The sequence below is a fragment of the Tetrao urogallus genome (genome assembly GCF_951394365.1).
Source record: "Tetrao urogallus genome assembly, chromosome: 16".
NCBI classification, from domain to species: domain Eukaryota; kingdom Metazoa; phylum Chordata; class Aves; order Galliformes; family Phasianidae; genus Tetrao; species Tetrao urogallus.
In genome coordinates this window covers 8,458,169-8,480,200 of record NC_136829.1, presented here as the reverse complement: position 1 = coordinate 8,480,200, position 22,032 = coordinate 8,458,169, and the positions used below count along the sequence as shown (strand labels likewise).

Sequence of the window (22,032 nt, the reverse complement as noted above, 5' to 3'; positions counted from 1 at the left end):
GCAGGCAGCAGCATGGATGTGGATGTCCTTTAAATAACATGCAGATAGTTGTCTAGCAGTGTTGGTTTTGCACAGTTTATAAGGCATCTGACCTTTCTTTTGCTGAGCCTTTCAACAAGCCAATTTACAGCCTTGGAAGAGACCACCCAGTGTCTGCTTTCATGGGCAGCCGAGGGGGAAGGGAGCGAGCTCTTCAAAGAGCAGAGGAGGTGAAATCTCTACCACGGCCTGTATATTGATTTCATGAACTGTCAGGCTCGGAGTCAGATGCCAGCCTGCTTTGCTCTGATCTTAGCAGAATGTCACCCCATCCCTCAGCAGCAGAGGCTCGCAGCGTTCGCATTTCCATGGGCAGATCTGATTTCTAGAGGCTGCCAGGCAGTGCTCCCTGGGAGCAGTGCTGGGAGCAATGCAGGGACTGCACCTGGCAGCCACATCATTGGGTACCGCTGCCCACTGCGTGGCTTTGGAGATGGGTGCCAAACAGCACAGATAGCTTGTAGCTACCCTGCTTGCATGGATGGTTTGCCTCCCTCCTTTGAAGATGATGACTCCTTGAAAGCAGGAGATCAGGACTCGTGTCTGGGATAAGTTGAAAGATGTTGTTTACAAGTGTTTATCCTGGAAAATATTTATAAATCTCCCCCTGGGAGCAGAACTTTGCAGCGCAGCCCCTTGGCCTGTCAATACAGCGATGTAATGCCTGTGAGCCAAACCCTCTTGGGGCAGCATGCATCCTGCTGCGTGCTGCCGCTCGTCCCCATAGCCACTTATTGTCCCCACAGTGCTTATATTGCTGTTACATGCAGTGAATGCTAAATTATATTCCCTGCTTTTAGGAGATCTGCAAGCATTCAGCAGAGAATGGAAGTTAAATGGCTGCTGTCTGCAGCTGCTGTAGAAATGTTTTGGGATATTCACACCAGGTCATTAAAAGCTTCTTGTTAATCTCATAGAAGCATGACATGTTACAACAGTGCTACTGCTGCTTCCAAAATAACAGCCTGGCTCCTTTGCTCCAGCTGTGTGGCTCAGAGGAGCGGTGTGGATGCGGTTGCTTTCTGTAGCAGTGCTGTGTATTCCCATCCCCACCTGCATCTGGGTGCTGCCCATTCCCATCCTGACAGCAGATCTGGGCAGGGAGGCTATGTGTCTGGCTATTGGAGGCACACTGATTGTATAACCTGCATTTATGCTGGGCCCACAAATGTTGCTTGAATTGCCATTTTTCTTGTGTTGAGAGTATGGTAAATCTCCTCCCCAGTGATGCTATTCTCCAGGCAGAGTGGGGTTAGAGGCTTGGGTTTCTATTCTGGCGGGACAGATCTCCTTCCACTTACAACACCACCAGGAAGGAAGAAATGTGAGATTGCTGCTGGGATGCTGCTTGTGATACCAGCTTTGGGGTTTATTTTACCTACATCCTAACGTCTGCATCTCACGTCAGCAGTGAAACCTGGTGTGGCTCAGCGTTCCCATCCCATGTGGCTCGGCGTCCCTGGGGCTGGGACAGGACGTGGGCACATTCACAGCATAGCTGCCCTGGGGTCAGGTTGCTGAAAGGGAGAGGGGAACAGGTGCAGTGCTGGGCACACGGCCGGCATGGCACAGTGAATAGGAACTGCCAGGATCTGAATCTGGGTCATAAGCAGGTCCCCAAGCACACTGCTGTTCTGAGTGTTGGGGCTGGGGGAGGTTGGGCTGTGCCTCTTCCTCTGGTGCTGAGTACTGTCTGAGCAGAAGCACTAACAAGAGTAATGTTCCTTCTAGTTGGCCTCTTTCTATGCTGATACATTTCTGAGCAGGATAGCTGGAGATGCATTGAAAGCATCAGCTAAGCAAAGCTGTTGCATTTGTACTGGACTTGTCAGCAGCTGGAGGTGCTGTCTGCAGTGAAAGGACCTGCAGGGCAGCCCTGGGGTGGGGTGGAGGAAAGCAAAGCTCTGCATGGAGCAAGGTGGTGTCTGCAGGTGGCTGAGCTGTAGGAGTGGAGTGACTGCACGCGTCCACAACGTGCTTCATCTTAATGCATTGTTTATTTGATGTCCTGTTTGTTCTGGCACAGCCTGGTTGCCTGCTGAGATTGATAACTGAATGCTGGAAAACAGCATGAGTGAATTCTGCTTCCAAAAAAAAAAAACAAAAAACAAACCCTTCCATTTGCTTTTCTCCAAGTGGCTGGTAAGTTGCAGGCAGTGATGCAGTAAGGGAAGGGAGGCTTTTCACCCATCCCCAAGGCAGGGGAGATGGCACAGTTCATTTTGGAAGCGCCTTTGGGGTCTTGGGTAGATAGGAGGCCTGAACAAAGGCTTTAAACTCGAGTTTCCTCACAGCTGCAGGAGATGGGGAGTTATAGGATGTGGCACAGGGGAAGGCTTTGCCCTGACTGTGCCCTCCCTCTTTCCTTTAGAGTTGGGCCCTCAGAGAAGTGCCTGGGGGCTGCTGAAAGCACAGCATAGGGCTGTGTTGGGGACAGTCAGCAGCCTGGCCCAGAGGGACTGCTGCAATCCCACCACATAGCGAGCCACCGATTTCCTGTTATTAGTTAAAATAACACAGCACATATTTAAAGAAAAACAACCCCGCGTTAGTCCTCCCTCTGAAAGAATTCGAACCTGTCATGAAATTTAGGAGAGGAACATTTTCCCAGGCAGCCCAGCAGAAGCAGAACAGTTCTGCCCTGGTCAGCTGCTCGCGCTTCTGGGAAAAGCAGGCATTGCATCTGGGAGCAGAGCTGCTCTGGGAGCACAAGGAGCAGGACCTGCTGCAGCCTCCGGGCAGAGCTGCCTCCAGCAGAGCCCCGTTTGGGCGGCCTGGCAGCAGCTTCAATGCGCTGTGGTTTGGAAATGATCAGCTCCAGGCCTCGGGGTGCATTTAAGGAGTAAAAAGCAATAGGGAGACAACGTGTTTGGGATTTGGTTGAGATGTTTGGGCAGCTGGTGAGATATGGGGTAGGAATTAGAGTTCTCTGATACTTTAGTGGCTGACAGAAATAGTGCTGAAAATGTCTGCCTGGGGGAGTTGCTGGATTTCATTGAATGCAAGCAGCCTCTTTTCGCCCTACTGGAGCTGAGCTGCTGGGGGCAGTCCGAAAACACGCGGTTGGTATCGTGCTGATGATGCCATCTTATCAGCTCCTGCCTCTGAATTGTGCCCGGGTTTAACTGACACTTTCCCTGGGTCAATCTGTGAGCGTTTCTCTTCCCCAGCAAACAAGTTTTCCAGATGCTTACTTTAAAGGGAAAAAAAAAAGTAATAGGGATTTTCTTTGGCTACCTCTCCAGCTTCCAGCTGTTAAGTACTGGAAATGTGTTCCTCGTTATGTCCAAGAGAGAAATGCTTTTTTCTTCCGATTGGGGTGGCAGTAAATAATTCAAAACATAATGTGCTGCAGACAAGTGAGTTAGCAGCGTTTGTTTTCCGCTCAGCAGCGGGTTGGGAGCAGACACAGAGCAACAAACGGGGCTGGGAGTTGCTGAGCTCTTGTCGCAGTGCATCAGCTGTCCTTGGGCTGCATGCTGCCTGTGTTTGGCTATAGGTTTGATAACCAAGTGTCTGGTTCTCTGCATTAATAAAAAAATAAATACCCAAGGCAGAACTAATAGGCAATAGGATTTCCTTTGCCTTAACCTCTGAGCACTGCTGCTTTTGGGATATGCCTCTTGTTGCTGCCTGCATGGCACATCCAGCCCATGGCACTGCTCTCCTTGTCTGACCCTGCAGTGAGCTCCATGCAGCGTGGCTATTTTGGATGAGGAGGAGGAGGGGTAAATTCCAGCTTTGTTGGACTATTGCCTCCTCTGCCAGCTTTGGCTTTGCTCATAGTGTGGATGCTCCAGCTTGTGTGCTTCCAGTGGTGTTGGCCAGGCCAGTGCAGCCAGAGCACTCCCGCTAATAGGAGGTCCCATGATATCATACAAGTTTTTCTCCTAATTATAGGTAGTTGAGTCCCCAGAGTTCAGTGCATTGTTTCCCTCTATGGTCAAGGTGCCAGGGGCTGTGACAGCAGTGTCTGAGAGCACCAGATGCAGAAAAGTCATCAGTGCTTAAGTTGGCTCAGCTGAAAGTGATGTTGTAATTGGGATGTGAATGAGCCCTCAGAGCAGAACAGGGGAACACCAATGTGTTGCTGTGGATGATACTTCGACATAAGAGGAAAAAATACTGACGTTTTGATCCGAGCTAACTGAAATTCAAGGGAATGTGAGTCAGAATAAGTCCCAACTGGGAGATGAGGTCACTGAAACAGAAGGGCAGAGCTGGAAAATGCCACTGGAATATTTTTCAGTCAGGAAAGGATGAAATAGCCCAATAGGGTGGGAAGCTGGCCCCTGAGCTGGGGTCTCTCCCGGCTCTCTTTTAAGACATCTCTGTTCTTGTCTCCCATTTTTCCTTAGCATAGCCCAAAGCTAATGGCTGTGAGAGGACTTCTCAGATGTCCAGGATCTTCATTCCCAATATGGGAAATACTTTAAAATATCTATTTTGTCCACAAGGACTGTAGTGTATGTTTCCCTTTAAAATAATACTTAGTAAGAATATTTTTAAAAGCTGAGGTAGCAATAAAAGCAGGAGGGCATAAGCCAAACGTTAAGAAAAAAACCCTTGAGGATAGAATGAGTTGGTGAGCAATTGAGTCTTGAACTCTGTGGGAATTGGATTAAATCTGTGAAGCCTTCGCAGATCTCTCTACGTCATTTGAAGCCCTGAAAACAACACAGGGCTTGAATAGCCCCAGTGACCCCAAAGCTGTTTTGTTAGAGACTTGAACACTTTGCTCTCAGACAGGCTTCAGAAACCCCCAAGGAGGGGATTGCTAATTGGTGGTTGTTCTTCATTAACATCAGGCTTTGAGGGATGAGTTTGCTTCCACGAGGACAGCTGCCTCCTTTCCAAGGGCTCTGCGGAGGAGATGCGAGTGCATGCACAAAGGTCCTGACAGCGGAGGTCCGGCCTGAAACAAAGCAGCCAATTTCCTTTCACCACAGACAAACCTTATCTGAGGAGATTACGTTTGTCTCGAATGGAGCCTCTGGTGTCATAACTGTGCTCTTCCTGGGCGGATGGAGGCTTGGGCAAAATTCCTGTGCGGGAGCCTGGGCTCCGATTGTGGCTGTGACTCACGAGCCTGGGCTGATGTGGGGACAGCTGGCACAGGGAGCTTGGGGCTTATTTTATTATGCACCTTAGCCAGTTTTATTTCTTTTTTTATTATTATTATTTTCAAGCCAGCAGAGGAGAGGAGCTGTGGGCTTGTTCTCCCACTGCAGCGCTCAATGGGGCAGCACAGTTCTCCAGCCCCATTCAGGGCCACCACTCTGCCGTGAATGGATGCTGTCCTTATAAATGATCTTCTGCAGGAAATGGTCTCCTTGGACAGAGGGAGGAGGTTGTTCTCTTTAGCTCATAGGGAAACATTTTTACAACGTATTTTCAAAAATATAACTCTATGAATCAACTGCAGTTGCTGCCCAAAAAGGGTTGGAACACAGGCTGCAGACAGGCTGCTTAATTAGTTCACCGTACCCAAGAGCAGATTGCTTTTTATCATCCTGGTGCAATGTAGCTGAGATACTGACCTTTCTCTTCTCCTCCTGCCAATCCTCCTGTGTTGCCTAGCGTGAGGTCAGTGGGGGCCTACAGGTGGAAGATCCCTTGTTCTGGTTCATGGTGAGTTCACACTTTGCCAAGAGGCTCCGAAGGCATTGGAGGAATTCTGCAGTTATCCTGTCCCTGTTGGTCAGGGGAGGCTGCTGCTCCTTTTCCATGCATCCAAAATCCCATCTCTGCAAGTGTTCTGCTGAATAGCCAGATTGCCAAAGAGTTTGGATTGGGGCCCGTGTGTATAAATATAAATATGTATATTTAACTCATTTGTGCTCCTCTGTGATGTGAAATGTTCTTTAGGCTGGGGCAGGAAAGCAGCTGGTGATAAGGGAATAAAAGGCTGTGGAGTAAATTCTGCAGGCAGAGATAATGCAGTGAGCAACACCAGAAGTTCAAGGAAACTCAGATTGCCCTGCACAACCAGCTTGGCTTGTGACATACCTGAACCAGCTTCTAGGTTAATTTGCATTGTTGTTAGAGATGAGTTTGTGTTCAAAGCTGTGTGACATCATCTGTGTTGTTTCACTTCAGTGGTCCGTACCATTTCCATACAGGAATCGTGCAAAAATAGAAGGCAGTGGTGTACAGCATTGCTTTTTGGTTACGGAGCAGAAGAACTGAAGCAGTATGAAAGGTCAAACTAGATTTCTGAGCAAGGAGCTGTTTGCTGTTTGGAGAAAATTGAGGAATTTTGGCCCAGTGCAAGCTGAAATTCCTGCTTGGTTGTGTGGGAGCCTTTGGCTCAGGGGGAGGCAGCTCCACTTGCAGATCTTTTGAGGCTTTGCTTTGAATTTACTTGCAAGGACACACTTTGCATCGTAGAGGCCATATCATGGATGGCCTGAACTGACTGCAGTTTGCAAGAGCAGAAATAGAATCATGCAGAAGCACCCCAGTGCTGTCCCACAGCTCCAGCAAGGTTGCACAGGGAGCCAGGGGGATGCAGCCCTGCTGGATGGAGGCTCAGGGCTCTGCCCTGCTGGGCTGGGGACCTGGGCTTCCTCACAGCTGTGCCTGTGCTTCTGGAGCTGGAATGTGCCATGTTTAATGACTTCTAGCACGGTTGCTGCCAAAGTCATGGTCTCCTTCTATATGTTTTAAAAAGCAAAACAATCCGTGACTGTGGACGGTTTATTCTCAGCATCCTGGCACGCATGCAGCTGGGTGAACAGTTAACTGAATTAACCAAGAGCTGTTAAATTAAAGTCAGAGGAAATTGAGAGAGACTGGGAGCAGTGCTGAGCTCTGACTGATAAACTTGAAGCCTTTTCATGGGGATGATGTCTTTAGCTGGTAGAGGGATGAACAAGGTCTGTAATGGGATTTTCTTTTCCTTGTGCTCAAGATCGTACTTTCTATCCTATTATTCTGTATGTTGATAAACAGGAGGTACGAGGCAGGGCCGTGGTTGTTAAAGGAAAACAGCTCTTGTCTTGAAGCCCATTTTTTCCTCTGTGTTAGGACTGGATGCTTTGAGAGGTCCATGCATGCTGTGTGTACAGCTCCTAGGATAGTATGGCAATAGATGGGGGCTGGGCTGGGCCCTGCTCCAAGCAGTGCAGAGAAGTCAGTCACTAGAGGAGAAAAGAGGGACATGGTTTTTGTTAAAATTAGACCTTCTCCCTCCCCCACGGCCCTTTGAAAAATGCAAGAAAAATGCCTGTTTTGTCTCACTATACATCCCATGACTGCTTATGCCAAGGCTGCTTCTGTCAGTTGTGTTGAGGATGGCTGAACTGTCCCATAGCTCAGGAAGGCTGTTGTAGGATTACTGTCATAATCTCATCTTGAACAAGCCGTTGACAAGCTCATCTAATGTAAAAAGTGATGGATTGGGTGTTGTAGACATGTAGGCAGAGGTTGGGGCAAAATACTGTGCAATTCTCCCCTTAATTACATGTCTTCCTTCCTACATTAAGCAGTTGATGTTCTTGGTGCAAGATTGTTCCCTGAGCACAGGTGACGTTTGGGAGCTCATCCGTGGAGATGAGGGCACTGCAGAGCAAACACATGAAGTGGGTTTGCTGGGTTTATTTGCAGGGCAGTGCTGTGCTGGGGTTGCTGGGAGGCACTGAGTCCTTTGCTCACCGTGTCCTTCCAGATCAGGGATATGCTCAGCATCAGAATTTGCTGCAGCAAGGTGGGACATTAAAGAAGGTTTTGTTCCCGAAGTCCATCTGGCATTAAAAGCTGAGATACGTGGGGCACAAACAAAACTGCATCTGCCCGTGGGGTTCTGCAGTGTCTCTCTTTGCTTTGATTATAAACTGGTTTTGTCTTCCTGCTGTTGCCATCAGACAACCAGCAGTCTCTTCTATTAATAACCATTTTGAAGTAATAGCTCTAAAAAAACCCTTTCCTGTGGAGATCTCATCTTCTAGTGGGTTGTTTTCATTCATTTAATGCTTTGTGTTATGCAAAGTAAATGCCCTGAATGGAGGAGGTAACTTTATGTGCACAATGCTCTTTTGGAAACATGCTGAAATTCATAAAGAAAACTTCAAAGAATAACATCATAAAGAGAGAAAATAGCTCTGCAGTGTTAGCAAAGGAAAAAATAATGCTCTCTCTGCATGAGGGCTGACAGCTCCCTGAAGGTGCTGCTCTCAAGTAACTGCTATCATATCGCATCCCTCAACTCATGCGGCTGCTTAGCAGCTCCAGAGTCAGGATGCAAGCTCTCCAGTTAGTGCTAGCAAGCAAGAACTACCTGAGTTTTCTAGTCATGGAAAAGAGCTTTTTTTCCCACGTGTTTTTTGATGAGTTTTCTAGCATAGTTTTCTTTTTGCTGAAATCAGTAGCAAACTTGTGTTATTCCAAGGGGGCAGAATTAAGGCGATGCACAAAGAGCCTTTGAAAAAATCAGCCCTGGGAACAATGTGGTGTTTTTTCTCAAAGCCATCCCTGTGTAGGTGGCTGGCTTGGTTCAGCTGTCTGCATTTGGGTGACTTCCAGTTACATTCCTCTGCAGTCCTGGGGCACCTGCTCCTTGCCCACCTCTCTGCACTGAGCTGCTTGCACATCAGGCAGTGCTGCACGAGCACACGCTGCTTGCAGCTGGGGTGATGTCTGCTCATTCTGGTGTGCCCAGAAACCAATGTTTTCCTCTTTTCCAATCAGTCATTATTTCCTTCTCAAGTAATGCCATACTTTACTGGGAGGAACAGAACCCTCTGGAAGACCTCAGTGCAAATTGCCACTGATCCTGTCAGCAGCTAATTACAATGCAGATACTTTCCCAGAACACCTGATTCTAAAAAATAACCCATTCCCAGAAGCTTCCTAGAAGCATTTAGCAAAGACAGTTAACACCTCAAGGTAAGCAGCCTGAGAACCTGAAATGCCGCATATAGCTACTGTCTTATCTCTGAATGATTAGGAAGGTTTAAGAGCATCTTTGCTGCTGTGCTGGGCTTGCAGTGGTGTTTGCAAGGGGATTAAAGCAGCAGGGAGGGTTTCAGCCCCTGTGCTTGGGGCACCCACTCCTCTCCACGCCCCATGGGCTGGCGGCTCTCTTGTTCAAGATGCCCAAGGACATCTGCTCACTTAGCCCTTCCCCAGTGTTTGTGAGTTCAAGTTTGGGCTAAAAGGCAAATATTTGTCTTGTCTCTAAGGAGTGACTTTACACTTTTCCCCACATTGTAAAGGCCATTTCAGCTGAGTGCTGCTATCTCCTAATGCACAGTGAAAACCAAGTGTGGGCAAAGCCCTTATCTGTGAGTGAAGGCTCATCTGGAGGAATTCCAGCCATCTCCCTCTGCCCTGAGTGCACTGTGCTCCACTGTGATGCCTTTGGCTACCCACGCTCGCCCTCAGCACATCTGGCTTCACTAAGGGATGCTCAGGTGGTTTCTGGGCAAGCACAGATGGGACATTTGTGAGCTGATGCATCAGTATTCCTGAAACACTGCAGGTGTAACAGCATTGCACATGGTATTTGCAGCTCTAGTGCCTGGCTGGGATTATCCCTGCATCCTACCCGAGCTCCTCCAAGCCCCATCCTTCGCATCATGCAGCTGAAGCACTGCACATCGGGCTCCTTTCCTGCCAGAAGTTATTTCCAAACTCAGCCATACAACCTTCAGTTCAGCATGGTGCAGGCTGCCAAACCGTGGCACTGCTTTGTCTTGGCTTATGCCTGGTGCTGTCAATTGGGTCCCCAGAGGGCTTTTGGCAGGAGGCTGCATGGTGCTGGCCAGGGAGGGACAGAGTGCATGGGAGGATGTGGCAGAGAAAAAGCAGTGCTGTGTGTGAACTTAGCCAACAAGCCAAATCCTTCTCAGAAGTGGCGTCTGAAGAAAAAATCCTTTGTGAAAAGTGCTCTATCAGCTGTTCACCTAAGCCAAGCCACTTAGAAAGGGAACAGGCACTGTTTAGAAAACAGCATCATAAAACATAGGGTTGCTGTTAACAGTGACAGCGAGCAAGTTTCATGTTGGCTGGTGTTTGCTGGTCTGCAGTTCCCGGGAAGAGTGTTTTCTTTGGTCTCTCAATAAAACTTGAAAGTTTTAAGTGAGAAACTTGGAAACGGGTTGGTGCAGAGCTCTTTCCCTTTCTTCTCCCTAGCAGTGTTCAAATACCCACAACTTTGTATCAGGGCTTCTGCATGTTGTTAAATATGAGTGAGATAATAAGCTGTGCCTGCTTGGAAGGGAAGTACCTTTTTGCTGTCTGGAAGGGTTGAAATTGTTCTTGCCTGATCAGAAAGTAGGCACATACCTACCAGCAGCTGGATGGGAGGTAGTTTAATGAAGAGTTCTGAAGTCAGAGTGAGGAAGAAGTAATGCTGCTGTGGGACGGCTGGAGCTTGGTGTGGGTCAGCCGGGCAGTTAATGTGTAAATCTGCTGCTTCGGTGAGAATAAGTGAGTACAGGCAAAAGATCCCAAAGGGACAGGTAGCTGGCTTAGAGAAATTCAAAGGTAAGTTAGAAGCTCTTTGGTTTTCCAGGGCTTCTTCACCTTCCATGTACTTGTTTGCATGGAGAGCACTGATGGCTAAGTAGCTATAGCTTCTGCTGCTGCAGGAAAGGGCAAGGCACAGTGCTGGCCTTGCCAGATGTTCCCATGCTCCTGAAGGCATGGAAGCAGAGGGGTTTGGAGGCAGCTGAAGCATTGATTGCTTCTGAAAGCACCCTAAAAAAAAATCCCACAAGAACGCCTCACTTCTGTAGTCACGCTGCTGTGATGCATCTCTGAATTGTTTTGGCTTTTTTCTGCTTCAGTTTGTGTTCTGGGGATGTCTGGAGCTGCTGCCCAGTGCTCCATGGGGCCCTGTGTGCCCCAGCAGAGAGGGACTTGGTGGCATGCAGTGCGCACACCTGCTCGCCTGCTCCATCCGATACTTCCAGGAAATCCCAGGCAGAGACACAGCAGTAATGCTATCCACACACGTGCTCTGCAGGGATACTTTGCAGCAGTTAGGAAGAGACGGATTGTTTTGCTTTTACTTGGTGCTATTTTAATAAGTCAACGCCAGAGGTAGTAAATCTGTCCTGTGGAGAGAGAGAGAGCCATTTGCCGTATAAATGCAGCAGCCAGTACAGCCTGCTCCTTCCTTCTTGTCACAGCACCAAAAATGGGTCTCTCTTGCTGTTTCTCAGCATGTAGCCAGGACTACAGCAATGGGAAGGTTTGCTTTACTTATTAAATGTTGCTGCATGATGTTGTGGCACCTTGGAGGGAAATTAGTGAGACCTTGCCAAAGAAACTCGGGATGTGTCTGCTTCTAGTTTGCTGCCTTGGATCAGCATCATATTTCCATGGCATTTTGGTGCTCAGCAAAGCTGTCCAATGTCCAAACATGCAAAGAGACAGGGTGGGATGGAAATGGAGGAAAAGCCCTCACCTCCATCCTCCCCTGCTGCCTCCGTCCCTCCTGGCAGTGGAACAGCTTCAGGTGATTGTTAGTAAGGAAATATGCTCCAGAACCACTGACACCATGGAGATGGTGTTATTTTCAGTGAAAGTTGGTTGCTAATTAAAGTGCCCATTTGAATTTCCTGGCTGAAGTCTGGCTACATGTAGTGAAGGGAGTTAAGCTGGTGTACTTTGAGAGTGGCTGAGAACAAGGGACCTGCTTGCCATGGTGTCCCACATCCCTCCTCCATGGAGAAGGCAAAAAAAAATTGCCCAAGAGTCTGGGAGCATGGAGGTTTTTATTCATCTGACCGATTATAGGAGCTAAATAAAGGCTTTGGAAGAAAACCAACCATTTTTCTTGTACTATTGGTTGGGCAGAACTGTACTGGAACTAAACACGGAATGAAAAGTCTGGCTTTTTTGCCAGCTCTATTTTTAGAGCCTCTGCTCCATCTTTGTGAGTTTTCTCAGCATATGTACTTGAAGCAGGCAATCTGCCTTTATTTTTTCCGCCAGGCTGTCATCCTCTGCAAGATAAGGACGTGGGATGGGGAGGCAAGGGACTTACCAGATTTGACTAGAAATCCCTCTGAATACCAGGATGTGTGTCCCATTCCAGGATGAGGTTCAGTGCGGTCACAGGCTCCCGAATGCTTTCTGTGCTCTAGTCAGGAATGTTCCTAACTCTTCAGTGCTGGAAAGAAACGTGTGTGCACCTTTGGCTGGCTTCTTTGTGTCCTCAAACCGCGGAATGAAAACCAGCCTAACGTTGTAGTACTAACAGCAGTTTGGGGAGTGGGACGGAGGAGCAGTGTTTGGCTTTGTGAGTGGAAGCAGGATAAGGATACCTGACTTGAGATCTGGTGGCTGTGCCACCCAGGAGCCAGAGGTTCCTGTTAGTGTTACCCTTCTCACACCAAGCTGTGAGCAGTTCGTTGGCTCTCCCAGTGCCTGAGACCACAGCACCTGCAGGCACGCTGGAGCTGCAGCCAAGTCCATCCAGTGAAAGGCTCTGCCAGAATCCAGCAGGAGCAGGAGCATTGATTTACTCCCCATCGAATAAAGCTGGAGGAGGATTTTAGTGGAGGGAAGGTGTAACTGTGCTGGTTGGTGCTCAGCCCTGCTCCTGCGCCAAGAGGCAGATGTGGAGCTGTGAGAACTGGTCCAGCAGAGAAGGCAGCAGCCTGAGCCGAATCCTCTTGGGCTTCTCTAATAAAGAACGGCTCCAATGGGAGGGTGAGTGGGCAGAAAAAGCTTCGTCTCATACACCTTGACAGTACGAAAGCAGCAGAGGGGAATTTAAGGCAACGTTTAGGTCTGTTTATCTTCATTTTTTAGCAAGTTGACAGAGATGTCTCATTCCTCTTTCTTGGGCTCATCAGGCTTTTGGCAGCCAGGAGCTGTGCTGGGTAACCACTTTGATTTCTTCGTTCTGGGTCACAGCAGTCTTTACAGTCCCTGAAAGTAGCAAGAAATCAGTGGATTTAAATGCCGCCTCCTCACCTCTTTTTTTTTTCCCCTTAAAAATCTCCTGTGTTCAGTCAGGGCTATTTTGGAGGCTCGCTGTTATTAGTACTGGCCCTCTGTCTTGGTGATGTGTGAGGCTCCTGCACATGGTCAAAGGGATGGGCACAAAGCCGGCCTTTTCTGTCCCTTGCAGAGGTGTCCCTTAGGGCACCTGCTAATCTCAGGGGGGTTCACACTCATACACTACCAGCTTTGTTTGAGGAGGGACTACTGAGCTGTAAATCTCTGCTTTTCAGGCACTTAAACTCCCTTTTGGGTTGGTTTTGATGTCAGGAATTTTCTCTGATAAGAGAACTTTATTTGCCTTTAAATATCACTTTGTGACAGGATGATGGAGTGGAGATTCTTGGAGCGAGCCTGTGTCAGCCGGGGAAGGGAGATTCTGCTGGGGCTTTTGTTTTTCTCTAGCGCTGACATTTTAGCTCTTTAAAGAGTACATTTATTTTATTCTTGGCAAGGGTGTGTGTGCACACATCGGCATCCAGACAGATGGGTGCAGCCTGGGATTAGAGCTGTGCTGAAGCCAAGTGCGTCTCCTGCTCTCCTGTGGCTGTGGCACCTGGGAGAGAGGAGCTGTGCTGGGCCTTTTTCATAGTCAGCTTCAAAATGTGGGTTGTGTGCATGAAGCAGGGCTGCAAGAGCCTATAGATAAACAAATCTGTGGCGTGATGTGCATGGTGCACAGAGGATGATGCTGGGCTTCTGGCATGTGTTAAAAGTTCAGTGCCAGTTGTTACCCCAAGAACAGCCTGAAAGCCTCCAGAACAGCTTTGCAGCACTTAGCATCTTTTTGTGACCACAGTGCAAAGCTTAGTGGGGGCCAGGCCTTTGCCTTGTCAAGCCAGGATGGGTTCCCCTCTCAGAGCATTGAGTTTGTAGAGCTGAGGCTAAGCCTGAGGAGCCGCCCAGCCTCTGAGCAGGGCCTGCAGCCACAGAGTCTGTGCTTTGTTTGCATTCAGACCTGTGGGAGCTGAGCTCTGCAATCTGCTTCTCTCCAGCAGCCTGCCCATATCTCAGTCCATTTAGATAGGGAGGATTTTACTCCACAGGCTGCTTGCAAGCAGCAGGCTCTGCAGAGCAGCAGCTCCTTCCCTTGGCTCAGACCCCTATCAGCAATCCTTGGTGTTTTCCCAAAGCTTCCTGAAAGTGGCGTTTCATCTAACTCCATATTCCTGTCTTTCAGCTCTTCCACGTGGCATACGTCCTGATCAAATTTGCAAATTCCCCTCGTCCTGACCTCTGGGTGCTGGAACGATCTACTGACTTTGGCCTCACCTATGAGCCCTGGCAGTACTTTGCCTGTGAGTATGGCCTGAGCTGAAGCTCAGCTGGGGGAAGTCATTGTGTTCCTCAGGGCAGGAGAACTATTTTGCTCTCCAGGTCTGCATGTATTTATTAAAGCACTGTCATCAGTGCCCACCCAAATCCCTGTGGATGCCAAAGCTGGCAGCATCATCACTGGTTGGGCATTACTGGTCTCTCCTCTTTGCTGTCCCCTCTCTCTTTGCCCTTTACCATATTGAGTGTTTCAGCTTCTCCAGAAACAAACCAGCAGCTCACAGGCAGTTGGTTGCTGTAACATGAAATCTGGAGGCACAAAGCAGTCCTCTTCCCCTCACCAGAGATGAGGGACAGCCCAGGCAGGGGGAAAGCTGCTGTCCTACTGCTGTGCAGGGTGGGAAGAGAGGATGCCAAAACCCAGTCTGTGAAATTCCTTCTTCCCAGTTCTCTGATTAAAACCTTCAGAACCAGCTGGTTCTCTGACTCTTCTGTCCCAGGGGTCTATAAGACAGCCAGATTCTGCTACTGCTCCCCTCCCCAAACCAGCAGAACTAATTGGGAGAAGTTAAGATCTACAACCAGCATTTAAAACCTGGCATGGAAGGAACTGGAAGTGCTCAGAGGCTGCCCCTCAGGGCTTGTATTTCTGACTTCTCTGTCAGCATGTGCTTCAGCTTCGCTGGAGTTTTCCCATGCAGGAAAGAGCTGCAGGCATTTTATGCACTGCACTGCCTTATGGAAGTTTTCTCTTCTGCAGTGTGCTAGTGGGGGCTGCTGTCAAGTTGCCTGCTTTGCTTTTTTCTTCTGTACTGTGAATTTTCTTTTGTTCCTCCCCTGGGGCTTGCTATAGTTATGTTAGTGCATGATCTGGAGCAGAGCAGGGAGCTCTTGTCCTGCATGCTCATTCTTGCTTGTAGAGGCACCACTGCAGCATCTGGAGCTCTTCCCTCCTGCAGCATTGAGCCCTGCCTAAGCCAGCCTCCCTTGGGAAGAGACATACAGTGACAGCTTGGTGGAAAATCCCTCTTGAAATAAGAAGGTGACTGGTCCAATCCTTACCAGGTTCACTAGCACAGCAAGTCCTTTGCAGGGGTCTATTTTTGGTTTGGAGAATTCTGTAGGTAGTCTAAGAAAAACACTGGGATGGTTATGAGCAGTAACAGGAATGTAGTGCTCCCAATAGCTGCCTGTGAGCTGTGGCCCAAGTGCCACCAGCTCTGTGCTGCCTTAAGCCATGATCGTGGGGGGGGGGCTTCAGCTCCCTGGCCATCGTGCCCCTGCCAGCTGGGAGCTCGGGCTGAGCTCTGCCTGGGGAGGGAAGGAATGACTGTCATCAGAAATGTCTGCCAGAGCAGCTGATGGGACCGTGGCAATGTAAATTCTCCATGTCAGGGAAGCACTGTGCCTTCCATGGCCACCAAAGGAGAAATCGAAAGGGATTTATGGGAGTGTTTGTCTGCTTGAAGGGTTCCCTGTGGAGCATTACAAACGGGGACAGGTCAAGAACTGTGCCCGTTCTGGCACAGCCCTCCCTGCCCTAGCTCAGCATGCTGTGTGGGATCAGCACGTTTCATCTCACAGTGCTGGGCAGTGCCCTCATGGAGGGGGAAGGCTCTGACCTCACCTCCACTTGGGATGGGCTTCCCCAGTCTGCTGTTTCCTCAAAGGAGCGCTGCCTTGGGGGCCAGACACCAGCACTGAAACATTCCCACGTTGCCTTCCTATGGGGATGGCTCAGCTCCTGTGTGGCCGAAGCAGCGTTTATGGAGCGGAGCTGCAATGCTGGGGATGAAGTCAAGGCAGAAGAGCCTTTGTTCCAGACTCTTCTGAAGATGCTTATTACTTTTAGAGTGCCTCCCTGCTTTCTTAGGACGTGTGTTAGCAATGAGAGTTGATACAAAGCAGTCTTAACCTAGTAAATGCTTAATAAAGAATATATACCCATCTCTCTTGTTGGCCAGCATGGAGAAATCAATACAAGGCTCTGAATTGTTCCTTTTGTCTTACTGCTTTCATCTCTGGTTGATAAACAGCTTCAAAGAGGGACTGCATTGAAAAGTTTGGACTGCAGACCGTGGATCGCATCACCAAGGATGACCATGCTATCTGCACTACAGAGTACTCCCGAATTGTGCCCTTAGAAAATGGGGAGGTGAGCCGTTGCATTTTTCATCCTCTGGGGCTCCCAGGATTTCTGTGGCTGGAAATAATAATTAAAAAAAAGAGCTGTTTAGAAGACCGGGCATTCAGAAGAGTCTCTTGAAAGACAGTGGGCGATTCTTCCCTGTATTCGTGCTTGGGTGGGCTGTGGCTGTGCCTCCTGTTGCTTGTTTCCTTTCATACTTAGGTTTAAGTGGGGCATTGCCCTCAGCACAGCTAACCCAGAGGAGCTCCGGATAATGTCAGTGACCCATAAGCATTTCTCCTTAATGTAAGAAATGTAAGTCATGTGGGAGGTTTATGAGGAGAACAGCAAAGAGGAGGAGGAAATAGAAAGGGCTCAATAATATAAACTTTCAAACCGGGGAGAGCTGCAGTTAAAATCCATTCTCCTATGTAAGAGCAGGTAATAAGCAGGAACAGAAAGATGAGGGCAGGTGCTTGCATTGGACAGAGTTTAGAAATGCCCAGTGTTTCAGGGGGAGGGGAGCAGGCTCTGTATGAGCAATGACGTGAGGGTCAGAGCCGTGCTATGTTCCATGCTGGAAGTTTGCTTAGGGAACAGACTTCTGGGCTGACTTTTTGGCCACTGTTTTGATGTTTAAGAGGGCAACAGACTTCTAGTTTTGTTATTTTTTCAGTAACTGAAGGTGCTCTCATTGTATGGTTCCCTCTTGACTTTTGGATGCTGCTTAAACTGCTCAGTTTTGAAACGAATAAGGCTGGCAGGGAATTGATTCAGTTGTTTTGAAAGAGAGTAAAGGTTGGGCTCAGATGAGGGAGATACGATTTTCCTTCCTGTCAGAGGATGATGCTGATTTGTCTCCTCTCCTCGCATTCTCAGATTGTTGTCTCTCTGGTAAATGGGCGCCCAGGAGCCATGAACTTCTCCTACTCTCCTCTCCTACGGAATTTCACAAAGGCCACCAACATCAGACTGCGCTTCCTGCAGACAAACACTCTGCTTGGGCACCTGATGGGCAAAGCTTTGAGGGACCCTACAGTGACCAGGAGGGTAAGGCAGGCCTTAATAGTTCATAATGAGCTAGAAGTATTGGAGGGCTAACGCATTACTGTAGTGAATAAAGTCCTGATGAATCTTGAGTAGGGCAGTCGTGGAGCTTACTTGTAATGGTACTAATGGACAACTTCTCTTGTGCTCACCAGTATTACTACAGCATCAAAGATATCAGCATTGGAGGGCGCTGTGTCTGCCATGGCCATGCAGATGTCTGCGATGCTAAAGACCCCAGTGACCCTTACAGGTATGTTTTTCAAAATACCAGCTCTGTATAAAAGCATTTGAATTGTTGTGCTAAGAATGGAACATACCAGTATGAGTTGAGTCCTATCCTGAGCTCCTAATTGTGCCAGTACTGTTGCTCTTGGCTCTGCCCTGGGAACAAACTAGAAACTAGTTCAGCCAAAATAGCAAAACTGAAACCTGTTTTGTCAGGCTATCTTTCAAACAGATCAGTTCCCTGGTGTGGTTTCCCTGTACACAACTCGTGCCTTCCCCACAGGGAAAGAGTGCTGCAATGGGAAGGTGGGCACACAAAGTCGGTGCTGTTGTTGAACCCATGTTCTTCAAAGCTCAGGACTGATTTCTGAACTTGTTCTGAGGAGTTTCTTGCTCCCCGTGTGGCTTCTTAAGAAGTGGGGCAACGCTCCATAAATGAGTGGTCTCCCAGGAAACCAGAGACTGCTGTCCAGTTCTTCTCATAAAAACCATAGATGGGTTATGTATGTAACTGAACAAATACTCTTTGCAAAAGAACAAGAGCATGCAAAACAGTTTTATATTTTGGCTCATGGGATTCTCCCCATCCGCCTCAGCAATTTGAAATACTGAAGAGCTACTTCAGACCATGAAAGTGTTGTTTCTTAGCCATCTGTTTGCATCCTGAATGTTGCCTTTATGAAAGGGATGGGTAGATTCAGCTGGACGAGAGAAGCTTGTATTACTTTCTCATAAGGATCACGTAGAGCTTTTGGATCTTCTAAAATAAAGTTTGCTGATGAATCCCAGCCAAGATTAAAAGCTACTAAGTGTTAAAACAAATATGTATTGAGAAGCAAGTCTGTGTGAGTGTGCTTAACTCCTTGACAAAGGAATTTCATAAATATTTGAGTGCACAGTTCTTGTTTTTCTTTTAGACTTTGGTGTGGGCAGCTGCGCTGTGTGCTCATGTACCAGCAAAAGGACTTTGTGGTGCAAAGTGATTTTTTTAGCCTAGAAATGCCCTAATGTTGATGCCTTCCAGGAAGGGAAGAGAAATTTGTTGGGAGCCTTTTCAGTGCCACTTGTGCTGATGACTCTCTGTGCCTCCCAGCATCTCCTCCACTTGGATCCATTTGGCATCTTCACTCTTGACCCCAAACTGTGCTGTAAAGTTGTAGCACATGTTTGTAAGCAGCTGTTGCATTTCACCCAGAGCAGATTGCATTTGCCTAGAGGAGAAAGCATCTCCTCGGGTGCTTTGTACAGTCAGCGTATAATATCTGTAAGGCCTTTTGGGAGACATCAGGACAAAGATGCTGGTTAAACAGAAAAACTTCTCATGATGTTACTGCGACCTGTTAGCAAGACCAGAAGCACAGAGCCGTCAGTGGAAATGTGTGACAGCTGCCATAACCCTGCATGATGAGGCATTGCAGAGGCAGCTGGGGCTCGGGACACACCGTCCCTTTGTGTTACTGACTTCAGCTGTCAGGACTGCGTCAGTCCTCCAGAACTCAGTGCAACCTGTCTGAGCAGGAGGTGCCACGTGTCCCCCCACATGCGTCCTGCCCCGTGAGACACGGTCATTACAGTAAAAGGACAAGGAAATGCAGAGGAAGACAAGGAATGTGAGTTGGCCCTGCACTGTTAAAAACCCCAGTTGTGTCTCAGTCTGTTTGGGAGGTCTCTGCCTCATTTTAACTTTACCCTTCAGCACATGCCTGGTTTTTGTGTTGCCCAGAGAAGCAGGATGAGCACTTTGGTGGAGGTGAGGTGAGTTAGAAATCTTGGCAAAGATTTTGGGACATGATGGAGCACGTTCGTGAGCTGACTTCCTAGCCATAAATGATAATGTTTATCCAGCTTCTCTGAAGTGCCAAATTACGGAGGCTGTGCTTCCAGATGTTTTGTGTTGGCAGCACGTCTGGTCCCAGTGTGTGTGTGTGCGTGTATGTGCAAGTACCAACGCTGTGGGGACAGCCAAAGACTCCTCTTAAGTCCTTTGTGCTTTTCACAGACATCTCTGCACTGAGCTCACATGGGCTGAGTTTAGCAGAGGGAAGTCAGGTTCTCTTGGGTTGAAGGTGAACACCCGCAGGATTGGGCACAGACCTTTCTGCTGGCAAACTGTGAGCAGTGAGATAAGCATCAGCAAGGACTTGGCGTGTTGCAGGGAGCCCAGGCAGGAGTTGTGTGTTAGCATGCGGCTGCTTTGGGAGTGCTTTCCCCCTATGGATCCTGAAGCTACAAAAATACTGGAAAGAGCAGTTTCCCATTTTGAAAGGGAAGCACCGGGTGTGCTGGCACCTTTGTGTAGCCTGCGGGTCCCTTTGCAGATGGCAGGTACAATCAGAAGCATTTTTTCCTCATTGCACTATTCTGATGTCCTGGCCAAGTCCAGATCCTGCAGCACTCGTGCCACTCTTAGCTGTGACACAGTTACTAGAAAACGGTTTATACTGTCTGCTATTGAGCATCAATCCCAGGGGAAGACTGTGGTTTTATATTTATGGCAGGATGGCCAGGAAATACGTGTGCTATGTGAATGCAGCCGCTCCCTCTTCTTCCTTGTATATATTCCATCAATGAAACATGTAAATATTGTAGCTCGTGAACATTTGTCCATAATTCATTAGCAGCATGGACTCAGCACAAGGTGCAGTAAAGCTGCTGTGATAGATGAGCTCTCTGAGAGGTCATTGCTAACTTTGAACAGAAGAGACTAAATAAATGGTTCCTTCTGCATCTGAAGTGTGCACAGTCACTGAGGGCCATCTTTGTGCATTCTGGGAACTGAACCAATGCTTTTCAAACATCTCAGATGTTAAAGAGCTGGGGCGTGTGGCTGTAGCCATGTCTTCCAGCCGGGGAGATTAGTGCCGTCTTTTTTAACACGTATGTACTGTGGGCTTATTCGTCATCTCCAGCTGCTGCCATGGGGAAAAAAAAAAAAGCAAAACAACAAAACATAAGAAAAAGTTTCACTGGAGGTGTTGGGCTGTGGTCAGCCCAGTGAGGGGTGTGCGAGGGTTTTGTTACAGAGGCATGGCCAAGGTTGGTCTTCCAGTGAGGCTCCTTGCAAAACAAGGGAAGAAGAAAGTGAATGCTTCGGAACTCATTTATACCACATAGGCTCCAGCCAGCTCCCCAGGGTCTTGATTTGCAGCCTGGGCTCTCCTGGCTGCAGTGCAGTGTATGGATGTGGGTAAGGATGGGGCATCGTGAGACTGCAGCTGCACGTTTCATGGCATCTGCATGGGGAGGTCTGCCTGCAGGGCTGGGAGCAGAGCCAGGACCTCCTGCCTCAGCCTCTCAGGCTGAAGCAAATGTGCTGGAGTGTGGGTGCTGCCCACGTTTCCCAAATTTTCTTGTCATTCCATATTTCATCAAAATGAATTCATTTGTCCTGTGCCTCTGTCTAGCTGTTCACTGTATGCACACTTGCAGGTCTCAGTTCTTAAAAACACACGTAGAAAACAAGTCACTGCAGCCATCAAGAAGTGTGTCTGCACCTCTGCGTTTCACCCAGAATGACTGCTCTGTTTGTGTCTAATGTTTAAAAAAAAAATACTTTTATTTTTAAATGCTGCTTTTGAATTAGAGGAGGGAGAGATGGGAGTGGCAGGCAAGCCCGGAGGGGAAATGAGTAATTGCACAGATAAAAGCTGGAACATGCTGTATTATCCATAAGTCTAATACAACAGAAAGCATTTGTCTTGGATGGGGATTGCCTTCTGCTAAGTGGAAGTTTTTTGGATGATGTCACTGATGTTAATGAATCACCGCTGTGGTCGAGCAGGATGGGATCCATCGCTGTGCTGCTGCAGTTTCTCACCGGGCACCAGGGGAGCCACTGTTTGTCCTGCACAGCCCTACCCACACTGCCCAGAGAGCAGGAGGTGCAGCTCACAGCAAATGTGCTAAAAGCCCCAATGCACATTTTATGGGGGCCTTCCTCTCTTGCAAGCACAAGTACGCTTGGAGGAGCAGACAGGTTGCACATGGCCCTGTGTCCCTCTGCAGCTCAGGGCTGTTGTTTATCCCTTTCCCACCAGCCCTGCATGGTGGCGCGGACATCTCTCTGTCCCTGCACCACGCAGCTCCCTCATGTGCTGGTTTGCTTTAGCTCAGGTTCTTCCTGCCACTCCTCCAGCTGCCCCATGTTTGTCTATAGAGCAGATTCAGCAGTGGCACTCTGATTTGTTCTACTCCTCATCTACTACATAAAAGTGAAGCAATAAGGGAGGAGGTGGTGACACTGGAAGAGAAGTGGTGTTTGCTCAGGTGAAAAGAAAAAGAAAAAAAAAAGAAAATTAGGTAAGATGTTTTAGAAGCCTTTATTTCCAGAATGTTTGGAGAACAAACCCCGTGCCTTG

The 22,032-nt window shown here is 48.4% G+C and overlaps 1 protein-coding gene across 1 annotated transcript in view; it reads left to right on the top strand.

The window, feature by feature from the left end:
* The window catches only part of LAMA5 (laminin subunit alpha 5), a gene marked incomplete at both ends in the record, with an annotated part of 77,850 nt that overhangs the window by 17,348 nt on the left and 38,470 nt on the right, over positions 1-22,032 (top strand). Inside the window, 4 exons of the mRNA XM_079543472.1 lie at positions 14,177-14,294; positions 16,308-16,426; positions 17,279-17,449; positions 17,602-17,699. Coding sequence (XP_079399598.1) covers positions 14,177-14,294; positions 16,308-16,426; positions 17,279-17,449; positions 17,602-17,699 — 506 coding nt within the window. The remainder of the gene's footprint in view (positions 1-14,176; positions 14,295-16,307; positions 16,427-17,278; positions 17,450-17,601; positions 17,700-22,032) is intronic.